At 45.1% G+C, this 23,494-nt stretch overlaps 1 protein-coding gene across 3 annotated transcripts in view; it reads left to right on the forward strand.

The window, feature by feature from the left end:
* SLC6A12 (solute carrier family 6 member 12) overlaps positions 1–22,980 on the forward strand; it is a 45,651-nt gene extending 22,671 nt beyond the window's left edge. For all 3 annotated transcript variants that reach the window (XM_025209071.1, XM_025209070.1, XM_025209072.1), the window contains 7 exons: positions 1,303–1,427; positions 1,912–2,024; positions 2,919–3,056; positions 3,857–3,959; positions 12,012–12,112; positions 13,923–14,093; positions 21,226–22,980. In XM_025209071.1, the coding sequence (XP_025064856.1) occupies positions 1,303–1,427; positions 1,912–2,024; positions 2,919–3,056; positions 3,857–3,959; positions 12,012–12,112; positions 13,923–14,093; positions 21,226–21,387 (913 nt within the window). In that variant the 3' untranslated portion in view covers positions 21,388–22,980. The remainder of the gene's footprint in view (positions 1–1,302; positions 1,428–1,911; positions 2,025–2,918; positions 3,057–3,856; positions 3,960–12,011; positions 12,113–13,922; positions 14,094–21,225) is intronic.
* Positions 22,981–23,494: the final 514 nt, after the last annotated feature.

Below are 23,494 nucleotides of genomic sequence, written 5' to 3' on the forward strand. Positions count from 1 at the left end.
AGCCCAGCCACAGCCTGACCTGTAGCAGCAGCACACAGCCTGCACACCACAGGGGCTGGTAAGGAGGGGAAGGGGGAAGCAGAGGCCAAGGGGAGGGGCAGGGGGGCACAAGGCTGCAGGGGGGCAGGCGCACAAGCAGGGGGCAAGCTGCTTGACCTCCCCATACCACTTGCACCCCCAATGCCTGCCCTCCTGCAGCGGTGGGGGAATGAATTAAAGATAACCCTCACATACTTCAGTTCTATACATGGAAAATTATAACAAATTTATAAATTTTCTATGTGTAGAATGTAATTATTGTGGGGTCATCTTAAGTTTAGGGTCATCTTAAATTCAAATAAACAGGGTACTTCAGGTTCAAATTGGTATAGAGGAGAGGGCAGCTTGAGCCACTGCATCAAATGCTTTGCTAAAACATGGTGATGTTGCTTCTACTGCACCCAGTACTGTGCCTTAATCCTATCAGAAACAAATAATCAGGCTTGTCTGGCTCAATTTGTTCTTTTTCATCTTATGCTTCTAGTTCCCTTTTCTTCTAGGACATGTGATCCCAGCTCCAACTCAAGTCAATACAAATTTTTCTATTCAGTTCTGTGGCCTTTGGAGCAGGCCCCACATTGCTCAACTATTCTTTTTCTCTCAATTGTTTTATTTTATTGTTTTGGGGATATAAGTACCTGATGATAATTTCCAGAATTATTATACATCACTTTTTAATTTCAAATTGGCATGACACCTCTTTTAAGTCAGCATGTCATTACCTTCCCATGGCTTTACAAAGGTAATCATTATACATGGATTGTTTTGGTATTTGTGTTGCTTTTGCTAATACTTGTTAGCTGACCATTCTCTTAACTTATCAGACTTGTTGATCAGTACATACTCAAATTGTCCATAGGTTCTTCTCTCTCTTCTTGGGGAGCACATGCTACTAATTTTACAAGGCCTTCATTAAAACTCATTCTCTTTCATTTTCCTTGCTGTGTTGTAATGTTTTGACTCTTATTGGTTGCATGAGGTTGAGACCCTACTGATTTCATTTAAAGCATTCTATTCCTAAGGCATGATTGTTGTCCTCTGCCACTTTTATAGCCAAACATAATCCTACAGTTCTTGCATTATCAGAGATCAAGGCAGTAGTCCCTTGAATTCAGCTCTGGATGGCTGGACTCTGCAGGATTCTACGCAGAATGTTAATATAATCAAGTTCATGCATACGCTTTGTTCCAGTAGGAAGCAGTGACCAAAGGTGGTAAAATCTGCAGAGGAAAACAATGTCCTTTCTTGTTTTTCCCCCAACAGGGACTGCTTCATGCTATGTTTTCTGAACAGCGCCACCAGCTTTGTGGCTGGCTTTGCCATTTTCTCTGTGTTGGGCTTCATGGCGCAAGAACAGGGCGTGCCCATTTCAGAAGTGGCAGAGTCAGGTATGTGCAACAGGGCCAGAAGTAACCCATAAGAGTCTGGGTGGGTTTTTTAGGAGCCGGTACACTTGATTATTAAACATGTTTATAAAGTTATCAGTGCTGTTGCATAGAACCAGTCCTACAGCCTCAGCAACCTTTGCTGTTCCCAGTTTATTTGCATATTCTGTTGGCCTAGAAGTCTTTGGTGCTGTTGTTCAGAACAGCTACTTCATTCTCTGCCAGCCTGAAGTTCCTGCTTTCACCCCGCACAACTAAAGTTGCATTTCCTACCATTCTGGACCCCCTGGTTATTTTCTCCAAACCCAGTTAGTCTGTCTGAGTCAGCAGTCAGTGAGCTGTATGGCAGTGACACCATCACTGCCACTACGTTTTTGGGAGGGGAGATCTTGGTGGGTTGAGTTTTTAAACAGCATGTTAAACTGCTTTGTGTAGTGCATGCGGATGGCTGTGAAACCTCTTACTCACTCAGCTGTCTGGTTGGCAGGTCCTGGCCTAGCATTCATTGCATATCCAAAGGCTGTAACAATGATGCCAGTGTCTCAGCTCTGGTCCTGCCTCTTTTTCCTTATGCTGATCTTCCTGGGACTGGACAGTCAGGTACAGTAAATAACACTCTCCAGCCCCTACCTTACTCCAAGGTGTCAAACACATCTGTGAGAGCTTTTCACATCTGTGAAGGTTATAACTCTTGTGCTGATGGGAAATGCCTCAGAGCAGTCATACATGCATGTTACTTCAAAATGGTAATACCGTACTTACAACTGGCCAGTACATCACATCACTTAGCTGGCATGCTCTCAATTATTCCTCAACAGTGAACTGTAGCTCCTGTACTGCCCATCTTACATCCTAACAATCAAGGGCTGGTCATTAGCCATGCTTGCCTGTGTCCTTCCCACAGAGTCAGCTGGTTAGGGCTAGAAATCATCCTTCCTGCATCAGGCACTTTTATGACACAGTTTATGTCAATCACCAGAAAACCAGGATCATCACTGTATGTAGATGGCCCACTCCTTACTCTGCATCCTCTTGATTCCAGCTATGACATGTTGCCCCTTTACAGTCAGCTAGCTCCACAGTACTACTTGCTTACCTGTATTTCTTTTTTTCCCCTCATAGGGATTCCCTCAGTTGTTTCTTCTTGTGTTAAAATCCCTTATTTTTTTACGGGATCCATGTATTATTCCTTTTATTCCTAGAATAGGGAGAATATTGAGGTATGAGGCTTATGACCATGTTAGTAGGTTTCTCTGCTCCAGAGGTGCCCCTATAATAACTTAGCTTCTGTATGTTCTGAGTAACCGCAGGCACCATTGCTGCAGCGTTGTTTTGTCTACCCCTGTTGAAGATTTATTGTTTCTTATTCAAGCAAGTCATACTTCCATGCTAATAGAAGATGCTGCCTGAGGGGGAGAATGAAAGAAGGAGAGAAGATAGGTGGGAAAGGGAGGACATGGGACTGTTGGTTTTCTAACATGAGGTCTTTTGCAGTTTGTCTGTGTTGAGAGCTTGGTGACAGCAATCGTCGACATGTACCCAGAAGTGTTCCGTAGGAAAGGGCGCCGGGAGCTGCTGATCCTGTTCATTGCAATCATATGCTACCTGCTTGGCCTGATGCTGGTCACTGAGGTGAGAAGAACCATGTGTTTTGGTAGCAGGCAGACATACAAGCTATCAAAAACTATTTAGAGAATACTATATTGGCCTCTCACAACCTTGGAACCGTTGTCACATGCAGAGAAGTGCCTGGATTAAGAATATCCTGAACTTTGTCAGGATTTACACCTGGTTCCAAACTTTGTGACTCTAGCTAAAAGATCAAGATCAGCACAGATGGTATCCAGAAACTGTGCTAGAAAGTGGCTGGGGAGAATAGTCTGTAGTCTGGTTTAAAAAAAAATGAGGACACCGAAATGATGCTAAGGGTTCTCAAATGATACTGGCATTATGCCTAACAATCCTTTTAGGACAAGGGGGCATGTAGCAGGTGAGGTGCAGTACAGAGTGGTTAAGACATCTGGCTACAGCTTAAATTTAATTCCTGTATTGGACTTAATTCATGATTATAGCTGTGTTGACTGCAAGGCAGCTTTTTTATAGGTACCTGATCATTTATGCAGGGAAGCCAAAGGTGGCTGGATGTGATGCTGGCATAGTGTGCCATTGGCTACAGAAACTGGTATACCTTAATTTTGTTAACCCTCAGGACTATTATGTGCAAGTAGACCTTTGAACTTGAATTGGTTATGTAGCATGATTTATCTCCTAGTGTAGGCAGGACTAGAGAGAGATCTATTCTCCTGTGTTGTATATGCAGTTTCCTTGTTTATCTTCTTCTATTGCTGTACTTGACCCATCTCCATCCTCCTTACTTTCTCTTGCACATTTTCTTTAGCTGATCCCCCACATTTTCTTTGTTTCCCTCACAGGGTGGGATGTACATATTTCAGCTATTTGATTATTATGCTGCTAGCGGCACTTGCCTACTGTTCCTGGCCATTTTTGAAGTCATCTGTGTAGGGTGGGTATACGGTAAGTGGAACACAAGGAGCCATACTGCTTGTGGGTGGGGTGGGGTAGAAAATGAAAACATATCTGTCCTGGGGGAGACTCACTCTGCATAACCCTCTCTCTTCTGATCTAATTTATTTACGTGTGGAATTCCTTAACCCCAGTGCACCTTAGGTAGGAAGGATCTTCTCATTTCTTTTCTTAGGATTCTCTACAGAATGGAAGTGAATCCAGAATTTCTGCTCATTCATTCAGAGTCTCTGTCTCCTGCATGCTGTACAGCTTTGCTAATAGACCTCTCTTTACATTAGAAGAGTGTGATTATCCATAGAGCACTACCTGTGGCTGGCATTGCATGGCTGACTTATTGTGATCTCTCTGTATCTCTCTCAATTTAAGCGTCACAATTTATCTAATCTAAAATTATTGCTACATGCTCTCATTGGATCATGGGAAAATAGGGCTGGAAGAGAATTCATAAGGTCATTTAGCCCAGTGTTTCTCAACCTATGGGTCTTGACCCAAAAGTGGGTTGCAAGAATACACAAAAAGGTCACAAGCAAACTTTAAAAATTGATTCCCCTTTAAAGAAGAAAAACATGGGAAACCATGGCTTTTCCCTTGCAAACTGGCAGAATTCCAGCCTGTGAGGGGTTGCTTAGAGCCCCCCATGCCTGACACACACCCCTCTATCCCACACACTGCAGGGCTGGGGCCTAGGGATGGGGGGCAGTGGGTTGGGAGTGAGGGGCACTGGGTCGGGACTGGCCACTGATGTTTACAAATGGGCCCTGGTACAAACAAGGTTGAGAACTGCTGATCTAATCCATCCCTCTGCTCAAAGCAAGATCATCCCTGACTAAAGCAGTCAAATGTCTGTCTAACCTGCTCTTGAAAATTGCTAGGGTTGGAAATTCTACAACCTCTCTAGGTAGCAAGGTCCAGTGCTTGACCACCCTCATAGTGAAAAAGGTCTCCCTAATCTCCAACCTCAATTTCCTCTGCTGCAGCACAAGGTCATTACTATTAGTTCGATCTCCCAAGGCCACAATTTATTGGAGACTGATGTCTTACAACTTAGTCTTGCCATGTAATTAAGGTAGATTGGATTTAAACGGACCTTTCCTTTTTATATTTATCTCAAACTTAATATTTTAAAACAGGCCTTTTTAGCTGTGTTTAAAACCTGGAATTTTCAAGTTAATTTCATGTTGAAACCCTTTGAAATCTGTGGAAGTCACAGAGGAACTGAAGTGATTTATATATTATACTTGCAAACAATTTTTTAATTACCGTAATTTGGGGGAAATGTTTGGTTTCTATCACAGGGAAAATTTGGCTATGTAGTTGTATAGCTATCTTTTTAACAGCAATGATTTATTTTCCTATATAAATGAAACTATATGAATTGATTTTTTTTCTAGTCATATTATATCTTTACAGATCCTGTAACTGGTCATTGTGATTATTGTAAGGGTTGAAAGGAGCACACCCCATTTTGTTAATTGGGAAACTTTATATACTCTGAGGCATAATAATAAGATATAAGATATTACCACTCTACATGCATGGCTCCTGGTTACATCTTTTACAACTGGTCTTGTTAAGAAGTGCTTGGAGGTTGTACATTTCCAGGCAGAAGAAGCTGGTGTCAAGCTGTGAACATCCTTATTTCCCTTTGACTCCAGTAAGAGTGGGAGGTGCTCTGCCACTCATATAGGATGAGGAATATTGGAAATGCCAGACCATGAATTTATTAAGTGCACCCCCATGCAGCTCCTGCACACCCTGTGCAGTTGGACACAAAGTTAGATGGAGGTGGCAGGGAGACTACTTGTTCTTTGTAACTTGTCATACATATAAGGAGCCAGTTGCTGTAGTGATTAGAGACATATTTACACTTCCCAAAGGAGCTACTTTCTTTCCTTTTTAGTAAAACCAGGAATAGATCCAGAATCAGCTAGAGACCAGGTCCTTGGATCTCCATCTGGAGAACTGTTTAAGGCAGTGGTGCTCAACCTTCTGGCCTCATGGGCAGGATGATAGGGCTAGAGCTAGGTTGGATCCAGCATGGAGTCAGTGTGCAGAGGTTGGTTTGCAGAGCAACCCTTTGCACTGCATCCAGTCATGAAGTGACCCCATGTTCCATGCTGGCTCCGCATATGGGATCCAGTCATGGCCTGACTATGCATGGGTGCTATCTGGCACCTGGGGCTGCATCATGTGGCCCACAGGGTTCCCCACGGTTCCAGAAATTTGGCAGTGGGGGAGTGGTGGCTGCATTCATTGCCATGCCTCTGAAAGATGTGGCAATGAATGTTCCCACTGCTCCCCTGCAAGGTACCTGGATACCTTGAGGGAGCAAGCACGTGTTCCATTAATGGGGAATTTCCATTCCTTTGCTCTGTGAGGAGCTTTCCATGGCAATAAAGTTTCCTCCCGCCTGCTGCAAGGCTTCTCAAACATTGTCCTGGCCTGGACTACATTTAAATAGGAAGCAAGAGTGCCTCTTTGGCCCTGCCTCTCCCATCCACAGTCACACATACTGAGCGCCTTCCCATCTGTGATAGTGCACCATCTCACTGGCAACTGCTCACACAGGAAAAAAAATATTAGCAGAGCAGATCATACAATATTAGCAGTCTGTAATGGGACGTAGCAGCTGGAAAGAGAGAAGAGAGCCTTCCCTGTTGGGAGCCATGTCGCTGCTGTGTTCTAGCGTGCATAATTATGTGTTGCAATTATAGCATCTTTACACTCTAATTTGCCCTTGCTGACTTTATTTTGGAGAATTTTGACATTTAGTCAGTAGAAAAAGCTGAGTGCACTTGTGGAAGAAATGTGCCTCATGCCAGCTAATGGTTTTCCTCTGCTCCTGAGTTGGCAGGACCAAGCCTCTTGCTTGCGCTGTGAACTGTCGCAGCAATATCACTGACACAAACACACATTCCAAGCCTCCCTATTCCCAGCAGTGCTGATGCTACCCACTGCTTGGCAGCTTCCTCCTGCTTGTTGCTGTTTCTGGGATCTGAGGATTTCCCATATATGCTTTAGTCCTATGGAAGGATCATGCTGCATCAAACATACTGATTGCATTTGCCAAAGGGAAGTGCTAGGATTTTTTTCCCTTCACTTCGGAAAACCTCCTGTAGAAGAAGCTGATGAGTTTTCTGAGCTCTGGGATTTGAAACCTGATGCCAAAGAGTTGCAGTGTGAGCACAGTGGGATTAACTGTTCTAGGAGAGAACTGGCACAGGTTCCTCTTGCTAGAGCAGAGCTGAGACTGAAGCCATTAGGACTGCTGTAGATAACCAGAGTTGACAGGAGGGGAAACAATGCCCGTGGTAATTCTGTGGGTGGTCGTATTCTCCAGCCATGTTCTGGCTTTTGTGTTTAAATCAGTCTCTCTCTTTCTCGTGCACTCAATTGGGGAGCAGGTGTTAGAAGCTGCAGTTTATACATCTCTAAATAGGTCCTAACACACAGCCTTGCACAAATCCTCTCTGTGAGCCAGCCACCAGAGGGCAATCTCACACTCACTTGTAGGCACGAAAGGGCTCCACTTACTTTGCGCAGGTGTAAATACTGTGCAACAGTAGCGCTTAACCTCCAGCCCTGTAGGCAACATCTAGCCCACGGAGCTGTTTCATCAGACCTGTGTGGAGCCCTGTGGGCTTGATGACGTGGCCCTGTGCTCTAGATCAGCAGTTCTCAATTTTTTTGGTACCAGGACCCAGCTGTAAACATCAATGGCCAGTCCTTACCAGTAAATAGTTTAAGTAGAAAACACACAAGTATTTTGGCCCCCCAAATACTTATTACACACTACAAGTTAAAGCAGATCAACAGTCTTAATTTTAAAGACAGAAATCAAAATCAAGAGGAAAACACTAACAGCAATATCAACATGTGGCCCTATATTACTCCCAAGTGACATTCACATTTTTCCATGTTTTTCTGTGATTGTTCACGACCTTTTCATATATTCCTGCATCCCACAGGTTGAGAAATGCTGCTCTACCAGTGCGTGGTCGGGGTGATGTGCCAGATTACTCTGCAGCTGGTCCCGGGCACATGGGGTTTCTAATTTAATCTGCAGTCCGGAGGCTAATACTTTTACACTTATTCTTTATCACACACTGAACTGAAATGACTTGTTTCAAAAGTAGCTCAAGAAGTCAGTACCAGGATAGATGAAATTCATTGCAGATGAATGCAAAGCAATGCAAGATGAGAGGAATAATTTCAAATGCACCCACTCTCTGATGGGTTCTGAATTAGTATTTTTAACCTCTCAGTGGAGACATACGGATACCAGTATGGTCAGCTCAGTGAGGACATCTGCTCAGGGTGTAGCAGTGACTGAAGCTACATTAAGATAGAAATAACATAACTAATACAACATGGCAGTTCTTGTGTTTTTGTGAACATTGCATTCCAATATGGTGATTTCCTCTCAAATTAGACTCAGTAGAAATGCAAACATCAGCATCTTGGGTAATATAACTGAGGGTTGCCCCTCTCCCTGAGCATGTAAGTGTTACTCCATATCCTTTTTAGATTCTGTTTAGGTTTAGGCATGTTCGAGTGTAAGGAAGGTTCTGGTTCCAGCTGTGGCTGTGACACCCTATGGTGACCAGCCAACCCCTGCCCTGCTCCAGCTCTATGGCACCCTCCCCTTCTTGCTTGTCTGCCATGCCCTTTTGAAAGGGAGACTTCTTAAGGATCTTAGAGCGTTCCTCCCAGGCACTCCTGGTCTCAGTTCTGCCCTTCTTGGGCTAAGTGCACCCTCCTGATCTGTTCATGCGCTGCAGGACACCTGTAGTCTTAAGTCTATTCATGGCTTCTGACCTCTCCTACAGCTGTGTCCGTGCCGTCTAGGTGTTCCTGCTCAGCCATTCTCCTTTGTTGGGGCCTCTGACATTTTACTCTCACTGGGCCTTTTAGCCTAGGCCCCCTGTGTTGGACCTAGCTTCTGGGCTCCAGCCCTTTTCTCAGTTACTTTCTTCTTGAGCCTCCTGGCCTTGTCTCCACCCTGCTTTGGGCAGTAAACCTACTTTGGCTCTTTCTGGCCCCCCTGGCCCTGTCTCCACCCTGATCTGGATACCAAGTCTACTTTGGGTCTACCTGCACCCCCTGGCCCCAGTCATTGCCCCTTCTTGGGCCCTGGGCCCCTGGCCCTAGTTACTGCCCCTCTTCTCTGTGGGCCCCTGGCCCTGGTTTCTTTCCTTCTTGGCCTCCAGTTCTAGCCTTCTTGGCCCCAGTTCACTTCCCCTCTATCTTAGGTGTTGGCCCTCTCCAGCTCAGCTTCCTTCATCTTGAGCCCAGCCCAAGGCAAGTCTCCAGACCACTGGTGAGCCCCTAGTACCTTGCTGTGCTTAACTGTAATGCGGCCCCTCAAGCACCCCGCTGCGGCCTCCACACACCCCCCTTACAGTCGCACCCAAACCAGTGGTCAAAACTCAAACCAAAACGTAAGCACTCTGGCTGTGAACAAAATCCAAAAAACTCCAAGCCTACTGGCTGTATAACAAACTTCTTCCCTGCCAATAGATCATATTCCCCTGGTAGCTAGCCTTCAGTGCCTTACTTGCATTCCCAGGGCATGCTAGGAGTCAGCTGGGCATTCTCTTGCAGCCTTCCAGACTAGGAGCTCTTCTCTTTGCAGCTGGCAGGGCTAGCCTGTCTTTCTAGCTCAGACTCTGGGCTTATAAAATGCCTAAATCCTGGCCCTTCCAGTCAGGTGGCCAGCTGCTGGGCTTTGTCCTTAGGGTCTGATGGCTGGTTTCCATGGCAGCTTGTGACTGCTGCTCTGGTAGTACCCCTGCTGCCCTCGCTAGACTCTGTCCTACTGTCTTATTGCCTTGCAGCTAGCTTTGCAATAATAGGCTATTCTAAGCTGAGTTCTCCTGACCAGACTGCAGGTGCACCCCTTTACTGAGCCACTCCCAGCCCAGGCAGTAGTGTTCCTCTACTGCCTTCCTTCTTGGATCTGGCCTGGATTCTTCTACCCAGGGTCTATCTGCTCCAGTTTCTGTCCTTCAAGTAACAGGAGTTACATCTAGGGACCCACCTGCTCAGGTGGGAACACTCCTGTATATGACCAGAAGTAGAACTGCAGATAATGAAGGGGATTTTCAGGTTGGAGAGCGTAGTGCCGTACTAGTTTACATGGCTGCTGATTTTATTTTTGGATCTTAATTATGCACTAAAATCCACCTAATTCCTTTTATCAATGTCAAATTCAACATAATATTTGAAGTTGAATATCACCTGCAGTTATACACTGGGTAAAAATGATAAAGGCTCTGAATCATGATGTCTCAGGGCATAAATCTGTCAGTACCTGAGTTTGGTAGGAAACTTCCCTTATGTTTGCAAAATTAGGTGAATTGCCAATGGGGCTTAATGGTCATTCTGAAATATTCAGAACTGGGCTTCTCAGAAAACAAGATATTAGCATTCATGGCCTAGTGCTCTATTCCGGTATGGCAACTCCTATATCTGTGGATGTCCAAGATAGAGAGATCTGTCTAATGGGGATCTTTAAAGTCATTCCAGCCAAATATGTAGCTAATCCTTCTAAACACATACGGAGGAGAAAACAGAATGCCTGCTCTCTGCAGTTTCTTATTAGCTTTAAAAAAATGTTGACCGACTGAACTGATGGCTTCTTAAGCCTGATTGCTTTTTCATCTGCTCGTGAAATATAGATCATGCAAACATCTTATTCAAAGACATACTGAGTCCATTCATGTCAGGTCTCATTGTGTTCCACTAAATCATCCAGTGCCTATGATGAAGGCACAGAAACTGCAGGGCACAGTGTTTTTGCTGGAGGAAACTTGAAAAAGGAAATTGTTACTCAGTGTAATTAATGCTACGAGAATGTTGTGGACTTTTCTTTTTTGTGTTCTCCTTGCTTAGTGTTTGGCTTACTTCTATTTCCATAAGAGCTCTCTTCCTAATCTTCTGGGGGTTCCCCTTATAAATTTATATAGCAAAAATTCATGCTAATCCATTGACTTCAGCCTTGTTACATCAGGGATGAATTATCAGCTTCATAGCTGTCATGACAATGTGCTCCTATGGAAAGGCTGTGCAATGTAAGAGGCCATCCTGAGGTCATATACTTATTTGGCGACTAAAAGCTGTTCAGAAAACTGCTTTTTAAATTTTTCATGGAAAATTTTGACTCTGGCCAAAAAAAATGGGGGAGGGGGAAATTGAATTTCTTTTCTTAAAATCAACACCGAAAGAAAAGTGTACTTGCACATGGTACATTGGTGACTAGCGGGAGCTGTAGTTTGAGTGCCCCATATTCCCATTCACTACTTGCATGTTGGACTGCCTGACCAGACATCTTCCTAAATATGTCCATTTCTCATGATACACATCATGGGGACCACATGGCTGTAGCATGCCATGAAGATATGGGCTAGCTAGGCAATCCATTCCATACAGAAGGGTGAGGTAACCACTGGGCATCCCAGATACAGCTCCCAAGAAGCATTGCAGTAGCTTGGTTTTTAGCAGCAAGTTCTAGTTTCCAGCTTTTTTGATTTCAAGCAAGAAAGCAATGATTTCTGGGGAAAGCTGTTTCACTGTTTCTAGATATCAGATAGGCCGTTTGACCTGAAAACCCAGATGCCAGTCTGGTTACTAGGGCAGGATTTCTTTTCAATCTTTATTTTTCTCCCTGCAAAGTTATGTATATGCATAGTATGTAGAACTTCCTTTCATTGACTGTCAAGTGCTTTCAGACCTATGTTCTTATTCTGAGGGGGAGAGTTTCAGTAAGATTAGGGAGTTCTTTTTAAGTCAAATTTTTAAGGGTGGGGTCCAAAATTAGACAACTTACTTGATATTTAAGTATTTAAACAGGTCATCTGAATATCAAAGATGTTGAGCACCTGGAAGACCAAATTATCCTCTGCTGCAGTGAGTCAGAGTTTTCATTTTTCAGGCAGAAAACAATAGGAGTTAAGTCGGTTTTAACTTACCAGGAATACTTTCTGAAAAATTCTTGCTGCCTCACCTCTTTCTCTCTCCCTCCTCTTTATGATGGTCAAGGTGCTGATCGTTTCTATGATAATATTGAGGACATGATTGGTCACCGGCCATGGCCTATGATCAAGATATGCTGGTTGGTTTTAACCCCTGGTGTCTGTCTGGTAAGTACAGTATCTTTTAATGGCATGGTATAGATCTACAGGAACCCTGGAATTTGAGCAGAAAAGGAAAATTTGTGAGGTATGCTATAATTTCATAGAATTACTATGGAATAATAGTAGCTTCTTCATAGTTAAGGTTGCTGTTTTCCATTGTAAAGATTTCTTTGGCTTGGAAAACTCATTTAGCTAAAAATCAGCATGTTTATTTTAAAAGGCAAAGCAAAATGCATCTTCAAAGTCTGAAGGGAATTGATCAAATTATTCTTGAATTGCAGACCATTGAAAATTAACCTGCTTGGAGATGTTTGTTTCTGCCTATATTTTTGTTACTCCCTCTAGCTCGAAAATGTCTTGTTACTACCCTTTGCTTTCCATATGATTAAATCTCCTTGAAAGCTCCCCCAGTAACCATCTTTGAGGAAAATATAAGTCAGGGAAGTTATTAACTATTTTTTAAGCCAGTTTTGCATGGAGGCCATATTTATACTGTCGCATTGCGAAGCCCAGGATCTCTTCTGTGGAAATAAGCCCTATCTACTCACATGTACCCAACTCCTACAATTGGGTGGTGTGCATGGCATAGAGGGGTACTATAAGTGAATGTCCTACCACACATCTCTGTTGGCATGCTCAGTGCATTGAGTGTCCTATGGGTGGTTGTTTTAGAACAGTGGTTCTCAATCTTCTGGCCTCAAGTGCATTCCCATACACCAGGCCAATCTTACATGTCAGATTGGGAAGCTCATTGGTCTGATCTCATGTGCTGGCTTGATCCTGCGTGCTGGATCTGGCCATGGGCTGGTCCAGTCCCATGTACCAGCTGGATCCTACACATGTGTGCTGGCCCACCATAACCCTATATGCTGGATCTGGCTGTGTGCTAACCTGACTCCAAGCACTTGATCCAGCCATGGAGTTGACCCTGTTTATGGTCCCACCATGGACCAATGATCTAGCATGCAGGGCCACATCATCTGGCCTGTGCGACTCCCCATGGATCCAGAAATTTGGCAGCAGGGGAGTGGCAAAAAGCACTGCCACATACCACACCCCTACTCCCAAATTTCTGGACCTGTGAGGAATCCTACAGGCTGGATGGCACACTTTCATAGGCCGGATCTGGCCCAGGGGCTGGAGGTTAAGCACTACTGGTTTAGGAGATCAGTGTCCAGAGTATTTTCAAAAGGGCACCAGGGTGTCCCAGGGTTTTTTCAGCTTCTCATAACTAGTCAGATCAGAAGCATGACTAAGTCAAGATGCCTATAGCTCCTCGCTGCTTTTGTGTCTGTTCAGCCTGAATATTGAGCCAACACACATAGGAGAGGAAGTTTTCTGCAAGTTGTTCAGATTCCTATTGGGAAGGAGGAATTGGAGGGGGCTGAGGATTAGGATAAGGGATAGACAAATGGCAGAAGGTGGTAGGCACTGAGATGTGAACCCCTAAGTTCCGGGGGAGAGAAGGAGGTGGGGTGTTGAGGTGTGTGTGTGTTGAGCACCTGGTGAGTTTTGGTGGATAGGAAGCAGCAAAATACGAGAAGTAAAATTCTGAACCTAAAAAGAAATTTGGAAAAACTTGTCTATGAAAACCTGGTTAAGAAATTGGTGAAGGTATGTGAGTGATACCACTGCCCTTACTTTTCATGCCTTTTGCCAAACCCGAGCACTTAGGAAGTAGGCAATGACTGGATAAGTCAATCGCGAATCTGACATTGCCTATACTTCCCTTCTTCAGGACTCTTTCTCAGTGCCTCTTTCAGACCTATCATTTACCAGTGTGGAATTCTGATTGTGGCTCTTTTCCGTTCCCCAGGCGACCTTCCTGTTTTCACTGATCAAGTACACGCCTCTTAAATACAACAATGTCTATGAATACCCTTCATGGGGCTATGCTTTGGGCTGGCTGATGGCTCTCTCTTCCATGATATGTATACCGCTCTACGCCATTTTCATCCTCATGAAAACCAAGGGATCATTAAAGCAGGTAAAAGAAGGTTGAAAACTTCTTGGTTCATATTCAGCCTAGGTGAGCTGTGCCTGAGAGGTGGTCAGAGTGCTGTCTCTTACATGAAGTGAATGTGTGGTCTCCATTCAATCTTAGTATGAAACTACTGGTTTTAAAAAAAATCTGTACAACTGGAACTACTTGAATCTCTTGTTGATGAGCTTAGAAGGCAGGCTGCAGATGAATGGAGGTGTGGGGAGTTTAGTACCTGCTTGCTCTGGGAGGTGATCTTTGCAGGCCAGACTGAGGCACATGGTGAGAGTGTGTGAGTGAAGCTGGCACTGGCACTGCCACTGCTCTTGCAGCCCCTCTTTCATAGAGGAAGAAACCGTTTCAGTCTTTGAGGTTGTCAGAGCAGTAGTTTGCACCAGCAAGAATATGCCATTCAGACAATTCAGCTCATAACACTTTTTTTTAAAGGGCTAGGAATAAATGGGCTGGTTCACCATAGTCCTGCCCCATGCATCATTGTTTATACCTGTGCAAAGTAGGTGTAAATCAGGAGGGGGACCTTTTGAACTAATGTGAAGTGATACCAGGTGCTGGGAAATGAGGAATTGGGCTCAGACTGCTTCAGTATTTTGGAACAGATTGGCAATTCAGCCAGGCATGTACCAAAGTGGAAATGTTTGCTGTTGTCTGTGTCTGCCCTATAGAGATGGGAACACTTCTCTCAAGCTATAGCTCTAGGAGCAGCATTGCCCTGAGACAGGGAGCCTTGAGGCAAAACCTTGAGGTGACTGCTTCAGAGCAACTATGCACAGCAGACTTGTCTACTGGGTGCAGCTGCTGATTTGCTAGCAGAGATATGGTGACAGGACCCTTTGGGGCACTGCTTCCCAAACTTCCTCAGTATGACACCGTTTATGGCACCATTTCCTTAGCATGACCCCATTTCCTCAGCATGGCCCCTCACTTCCAAGCCACAGCCTCCCACCTCTGAAACCCCATCCACTGATGCTGCAACTGCATTTGGGGTTGCGACCCACAGTTTGGGAACCACTGCCTTAGGGTATAGATGCATGTAACTGTTAGACTGGTATACATGTAGTTTGAATCTGACATGGATAGACATGCAGGTCAGTTAAACTGGTTTAGCAGACTGTGGAATGGTTCAAAGGTGTATCTGGAAAACCCAGTATTATTTTTGAACTGGTTTATCCTGAGCCAGGTCAGTATGTGTGGAAACTAAGTGTTCTGTGATGTGGGTCTGGTTGGTCCTCCAGGCAATTCTGCATTGCATTGCTTCCCCCCAACCTCACTGCTGTTAACTGGCTGCTTTTGTACACAGCCAGCACTCTATTGCCCCCCCCCCCTTTTATTTTTACCTTTTGTTGGCACTTTTTATCAATGAGCTCCTTTGCACTGCTTATTCAGAAAGCTAGCATTCTAACAACCAGCTTTGTCCTCACTCTACTCTACTGCAACCCCTCATCATGCTTCATACCCCACCCCACAGCCCCTGGGAACCCAAAAACATGGGTTCAGGCAGTTCCCAACCCCCACTTTCCCAGGCACCACGTGTCAGGCAAGCACACTACAGAGTTCAGTCAAGTGCAGGCTGCTGAACTGTATTGAATTTGTATTTAGGAGAGAAGGGAAAGCAGAAAAGTGAAAACCCTGCCCCTTACAGGTCACTCACCCCCAGGGCTCAAAAAGCATGACTACAAGCACTCTTCCTCTCCTGCTCCCCCGCTGCACTCACTGTGAGGCTTGCTGGACTTGGTGCTCATTCCCACCCCTTGGTGTCAGAATCCAAGCCAGAGGGAGAAGAGATGCACTGAGAAGAATTGACCCATGAATGACATCTATGAAAAACTCTAGCAGCGCCAAAAGCAGACAAAGTCCAACTAATCTGCCCTAATCCAGGGATTTTTACCATAGTTCCAAAAGGTGACTTCTACCTGGAATGCCAGGGCACTGTATGTGTGGACACCTCTGACCTGTGACATGTGAATGGGTGGTGAAATTTTGAAGTGGCTCAGGTGTTACATGTGTCCACCCCTTGAGTTGGAAGTGCAGTGTATGGCAGCTGCGGGGGCTTTTCTGCTGGCTCTGTAATGCCACGTCTGTAAACAGCAGAGGGTCTGACAGCAGAAGCCTTCTTCTGTCAGAGTGCCTATGCCAGAGGAGGGAGGATTTGCTGACATAGATCTGCTAGTATAAAACTTTGCAATGTAGACTAGGAGAAACAAGCAGATGTCTTGGAAAGAAGTTACCTTACTCTGGGAAGAAATTACTCAGAATTAGAACCACAGTAAAGTTCCCTGGGTTAGGGGGCAGATTGGTTGTACCCTGTTTCCTCTCGGGACCATTGGGGTTTTCTGTAGGGTATGTCATTCATGGGTCAGTTCTTTCCAGTGCATCTCTTCTCCCTCTGGCTGTTTGATTCTCTAGCAGAGTGTTGCTATATGGAAGAAGCTATGCAGGAGACGTCGTGAGAATGCGATAGAAGTGGTGAGACTGTGTGCAACACTGGAGAAGAAGCCAGCGTAGAAAATATTTGGAGTAGGAAGGAAAGCAGAGAGAGAAGCCAACCTTTGTGTAGCACAGTGGCTGGAACAAATCTATGGGAGGTTTTAAAAGGAGAGAACTTTTGAACTAGATGTTGGAACAGATAGGGAAGCAGCTGGATCACTTGCGGCTGGGACTGAATTTGATGTGTGTGGCCTTCTTGGGACAAGTGAACTTCCATTCAGGAGCCCAAATATTATACCTCTTATTCAGGCCAAATTCCCAGTGACTTCAGAAGCCAGGACTGAATAAGGCATAGGGACCCATGGTCATTGGGCAACCCACCAGTCTGGATTGCCCCTCCCCTGGTAAAAGCCACAAGAACAGCCCTTGGCAAGTTCTTCCCCGGTCATTCAGTCAGGGTGGGGTGGAGCTTGTCTTCCCGCAGAATAATTTGCAGTGCTCACCACAAATCAGGGGAAGTGCCCAGGGGTCAACAAGACTTCCAGGGAGTCGGCAATATTTAGGACCTTCTGTGGAGAGGCCAGATTCTCAATCCTACTGCGAATGATACACCTGACTGTTGTGTTGCAGAACAGTGCTAGCCTAAATGACTGTTGTAGCCTGGGAAAGTCCCACGGTGGTATAGGACTGTCACAGTAGTGCTTGTCATTCACGACCCTTGAATGGGGCCTCTTTACACCATGGCAATTTCTGACACTCAGCAAGGTCCATTGAAATTGGAAGCTGCTGCGCTTGATTTACACTGGTGGGCAACTAGTGCCAGGATCAGCAGAAGTGAGGATGGTACAAAGATGCCTTCATTCTCAACCCCTCCCTAGCACCACGCCAATGTGAGTCAGATTCACTCCAGGATCAGAGGTTGTTGTGCATCCACACATTGGTCTTTGCCTGTAGGTCCCCACTTTAGTTTCTGTCATTTTAGTCTCCTGCCCACGGACCAGGCAAAGTCCTGACCAGTCTCCTGGTCTCCTCTCAGTCTCCCCAAGCCTGTGGGTGGGAGGGCATCCAACTTCCCTCCCAGCCTGCACATGGCTGCCTTCCCCATGCCCAGCACCCTCTTCTTCTGCCACAGGACTCCTGACCCTGTGAGAACCTCACACCAGGTACTAGGGGTGACAGACCTGTTGGGGGGCAGGGGATGGGGAAACGGTAGCAGGGAGGTGATAACCTCCCATTCCACATGGGAGGAACAGTTCCTGTGGGTTACCATCTTATGTGGATCTTGGGAAATGCCATCTCTCCCACAGTTGGTTCTGGTTTTAATGACAGCTCAGGCGCATGGATCCTCAAATGAAGTAAGCAAGGTGGAGCGTCTCTGGGGAGCTGGATGGGGATTGCTCAAATCTTGCTGAGCGAGATAAGTGGAGAGAGGCACCCTGCACTCCTAATACAGCTAGCAATGGATGAGGCTCAGCATGTCCTTTCTAGCTCTGTCACTGAGGGGAAGGTGAATTTGTGCCCAGGAGGCTCTTACTTACTGCCTAGGAGCTCTAATTTAATAAGAAATGACAGGCTTTGTGGCAGTGCTGATTAATGCCCACCTCGGGTTCATAATGAGGTACAAAGCAAAGCCTCAGATAGAAGAGAGGGCATGGAAAGCCTTGAGCCAATGGTGAGGAGAAGAGGGCACAAAAAGCACAGCTGAGGGAAGGGTGGGAGTAGGATTGCAATATAGTAAAATAATCTGCCAGGTCCCGTACTGTTCAGCTACTTGATGTATGGTTTACAGTTGTTGTGAGACAGTATATTTGTAGAGAGGCTCTCGTGTGCTGGAGGAGGAATGCAGCCTTTTGGAGCAGGCACAGCCCTGGCAGTCAGGAGACTTGGTGTCTAGTCTTGGCTTTTATCACTGATGACTTCTGGGGTGTTAGGAAAATGCCTTAACCTGTCTGGCTTCATTTATATTAGGAAAGGATGTTTTTAAGTTGTGTTACATTAACAGTATCAGAAAAACTCACTACTTGGGTGTACCCCTTATTCTCCCCACCCTCAATAAAAACCACTCTGAATATTTGTGCCTTTTTAAAAAAAAAACAACAACATACTGTTTAAATGTGATTGTGACCCCTTTCTTTCACTCTCCATGGAATGAGTACTCCTGGGAATAGCATATTTGAAATGAATATTGAAAAAAATGTTAAAAGAAGACACATTTCTGATCGGCAAATGACCCTTCCCACCAATAATCTGATCCTAGAATTACACTTGGACAGTCAGGGGATGCAAACATTATTACCTAACACATCCAATCCGAACAGCTCAAATTCCAAACATAGTACCCTTGCAATGAACTGCTTGCAAATAAGCTATGGGCAAAGAATGATTTCAGACATTATTGGGTGAATAACTCTGAGTAAATTAGGCTAATTGGCAGGCAATTCACAACTGGAGAGAGCATCAAAATTAGTCAGATGAGTTCTAAATGAATTGTCGAGCTCTACTTGTGACATGGTCTGTAAATGTCTGATCACGTGTGCTGTGTGCCGAGCCAGACAGACTGAGCAAGAACAAGCCAGAAGTTATGAATAAATGGTGTCTGGTAGAAGAATGTGATGGTGCTCAGGGAGTCCAGGCAAACCAAGGAGAAACACTTCTTTGGAGTAGGCCCAGTGAGTGCAGGGTGTTGGGAAGGTACAGTGTGCAAAGAACTTGACAAATATGGAGGGGGAAAGATTAAACATTGACAACATATCCTTCTGGGGGGCTGGTTAGGAGTATGGTGTGAGGGGACAGTTGCAGTTAGCCCCTTCTATCCGGTTATCTCAAAGCTCTTCAAAGCCCTTAATGACTGTGGGGTGCCACAACCCCCCTTTTCCACCCTGGTGACATAAGGAAGTGTTAGGCTAAATGTGCACAACTGATTTCTGGAAGCACAGCTATGCCACTCGAAGTAGTGAAGGGTGTGACTGACTGACATAGCTGTGCTGATGAACACCCTAGTAGAGACAGTTATACCAGGAAAACTGCTTTTTCCAGTGCAGACTGTTTTGCTCACTGGGGGTGAGGGCTGGATACTAGAGAGAGACAATGCAAACCTTTGTAGTATAGCTGTGACTGTATAAGGCAGAACTGACCAGCTGGCACCCTGCAGGCCACATGTGATCCCAAAAGGGTAGCTTACAGTCTCTGGGCTCCCAGTCTGGGCACTGCTCCAGCTGCTTCTGGAGTTCCCAGGCTGGGGGAGCTGGAGTCTTTAGACTCCCGCTCCCTTTCCAGTTTCTGCTGCCCATCTCTGCACCCATTGGGGATGAGCCACGGGAGCCTACTGCTGGATGGCTTGGAGGGACCCGGGAACCCCACACAGTGCAGGGCAGGAGCACAGGCACAATACAGTTGGGGAATGGGGGAGGCATAGATTCATAGATGTTAGGGTCGGAAGGGACCTCAATAGATCATCGAGTCTGGATCATTGAGTCCGACCCCCTGCATAGGCAGGAAAGAGTGCTGGGTCTAGATGACCCCAGCTAGATGCTAATCTAACCTCCTCTTGAAGACCCCCAGGGTAGGGGAGAGCACCACCTCCCTTGGGAGCCCATTCCAGACCTTGGCCACTCTAACTGTGAAGAAGTTCTTCCTAATGTCCAATCTAAATCTGCTCTCTGCTAGCTTGTGGCCATTATTTCTTGTAACCCCTGGGGGCGGACTCCTGTTATGTGGCACAGTGTGAGGGGACCCACATGGTGTGGTGTGTAGGACATGGGTGTGTTACTGTAGGGTGGGGGGTATCTGTGATGTTTATGGGAGGGGCACACAGCATGGCATGTCATGGAGTCCTGGGGATGTGTGGCCTGCATAATGTATCCAAGGAGGTTGTGGCTCCTAGCTACTCAGAAGTTGGACAGCCCTGGTATAAGGAGTACCTTCCCTTTATGGTACACTAGCCTTGCTATGCCAGTTCAGCACTTCTACCATAAATATACCTCTACCAACCCTGCCCTGCAGATGGGGACAATGAAGGAATAAGAATTTTAGATCCTGATTTAAGATCCTTGATGTTAGTTGGAGCTGTGGGTGATGAGCACTTCAGACTGAGCCCTGGAAGTCTGCTAAGTTCAGAGGAACCACAAACAAATCAGGAGGTCTGACTATTCAGGTCTTTAGGGAAAATGGATGTTAGATGGCTAACTGCCATCTAACTGTTAGATGGCTAACTGCCATCTGAAGCCACAGAAGGGAATTCTGGGTCCTTATGTAGTAATTCATAGATCATCTTCCTCCCATAATTATTTGTCTGATGTACCCTGTGATAAATATGCCCCAGGATGCAAACAAATAGCAATGCCGTGAGCATGGAGGTGAAATAATCATGGCTGAGAACTCTTTAAAGGTAAAAAAATAAACTAGTTTCTCTTTTTATATATATACCAAGAGAGATTTTATATATATATATATATATATATATATATATATATATATATATAATCTCATACATACACATGCACATACACACATTCATGCACAGTACATGGATAATAAAGAAAATTGTGTGTGTACAGAGAGGGATGGGAAGTGGAGAGGAATAGCTCTCTAAATGCCTTTGCCCACAGCAATTGGTGTGGATTGGTATTGGGTGTTACTTTGTTAAGCAGCTTAATTAACAAGAGTCTTCCTCTGTCTGCTTGTCTTTCCACAGCGGCTAAAACAGCTTACTACTCCAGCTGAGGACCTGCCACAGCCAAAGAAACACTTGGTTGAGTTGTGTGAAGCACAGGAGACCTCTCAAGCAGGATACAAGAGCTTGTCCCCTTCAGCTAAGGAAGTGTTTGTGACCACAGAGAAGGGAACCCACTTTTAAGGCACACAGGAGAAGACCGTGTCTTAATCTAAAGTGATTTATCCTTGCATTCCTTAAATGGCCTCTCTTCACACCTAGGGGATGCACTCTTCAATTCGCTTTCTCACACCTGAGACAGGCATTCCAGGTGCAGAGTTAATGACCTTGGGACACCCTTCTCCCTCCCTACTTTTACTTGACACTTAATTGCACAGACCGGGGGTTGCAGTTCTTTTGATATCCCCTGCCTTCTGCCCTGGGAAAAAGCAACATGGCTTTACCAGAGACAGTACAGCCTGCCACTGAAAAAGGGAATAGCACATATAGAAAATGGCAAAAAAATAAAGAAGAAGAAGTTCCAGTGGTGAAGGAGAGCAGAGTTAAAGCCAAGTTGAAGCAGTCAAAGGGAAAGGCACAAAATGTGAGGGTGTTAGCAAAGGGAACAAGCTATATGGTTTATAAGTATGTATGAAACTAGAGCTGACAAAAGAAAACACTCAGGTAGGTCACCAACACACCAGGCAAGGAGAGCCAATAGCATATCATAAGCTCCAATAAAGGAGGCTGCAGTACCAAGTAGCTGTTAGGCTTCCGTTGTCAATTTTGAAGGCTAAGACTGACAGGATGCTTAATAGAATCATAGTTACTGAAGAAAGGGACAGAGCTCATGGCAGTCTCAGGATGGAACAGGATGAAGAGCATATAAATGGCTCTCACTTATTCAGATTAACACAGCTCAGTGACAGTTCGTTCTGTAGAGGAATATTAAAAACATTAGCAATTCCTTAGGGGATCTTATGGAGCAGTCCAGGCACAGTTCCAGAGGATGGTGAAGAGTGAACGTAGTATGTCGTAGACAGAAGGCACGCCTGGGATTTCACCCTAGGGAGTTTAATTGTGCTTCCCGGCCAGTCTGTAGATGAATGACTGAAGCAGTTAGCAGGCCCACTCTGCTACTGCATTGCAGCTTGAGGACAAAGTGACCCCACTACAGAATAGGAGGGGTCTCTACCACTTCTACCACAATATGTGAGGTATTTTGACAGTGGAGACCTGGGCAGGACTTGAGACTAGCTATGGGAAAATAGGGCAATAAAGGCTAGGCAAGATGAGTTAACCAGAAACAAATAATGTCAAACAATTTTTTGTTTATTTAATACATTAGCACATGAGAAGACTGCCTTAGCCTTGGTGGTATTTCAGTCTGAATAAGGCATTTATTACAGTTCCACATGGCATTCTCCTATGGAGTCTGTGCATTTAAATGGAACCTCCATAAAATTAAATGCCAAACACTACATAAATGCATGTCAAGATTTCACAGTTAAAATCACAGGGAAAAAATATGTTATGGTCCCAACAGGTCCCCTCATTCAAGCCAATGTTACCTGTGTTATTTGATATATTTCAGGTCAAATGTTAGCCTATAAAACTAATGTATGCACTTAAACAGAAAGAAATAGCACATTCTGGGGATGGGGACCAGTTTTCTTATGTCTTTCACTTTGAGTAGTTTTTCACACCTATGCTCAGTGGCTGTAAAACAGCAGCACCAATGAAAGAAAGTAGAAAATCCATGTCTCAGATCTGGAAGATGTTGAGGGCATTTATAGATGTGCTCTGGGAGGTGGGGGGGGGAGGGGATGGGGGAGGAAACGCTTTATTTAGTGCAGTTCTGGGAGCTGCACTATTTAAAAGTGCCCAGAACATCACGTGTATCAGCGTCCCCACACTTACAAATGGCAGCAGGGCACTTTGAACTAAAGCTCATTGAACAAGCTTTATTTTAAAGTGCTCGGTTGCCATTTTTTCAGTGCAGGGACACTGATACACATGATGCTGGAGTCTGCTGCAGTGTGGTAATTACTACACTCCAGCAGACTCAATTAATCGAGTCTGCTCCAACATGCTGTGATTACAGCGTGCCCGAGCCGCCTCCCTGCATGTGTATAGGAGCTCTCACATTGCAGCTGGAGGCTTTTACACTTTCTTTGACTATAATGGCTAAACTAACATAGTTTCTTTCCATTTAATTGTCTTCCTTTAAAAAAAAAAACAACAGGAAAGAAAAAATGCTGGTGTAATTAGCACTGGAATGGTACCCATGAAATGTCAAAGTTCACACCTC

Source organism: Alligator sinensis, unplaced genomic scaffold, assembly GCF_000455745.1.
Source record: "Alligator sinensis unplaced genomic scaffold, ASM45574v1 scaffold659_1, whole genome shotgun sequence".
Taxonomy (NCBI): Eukaryota; Metazoa; Chordata; order Crocodylia; family Alligatoridae; genus Alligator; species Alligator sinensis.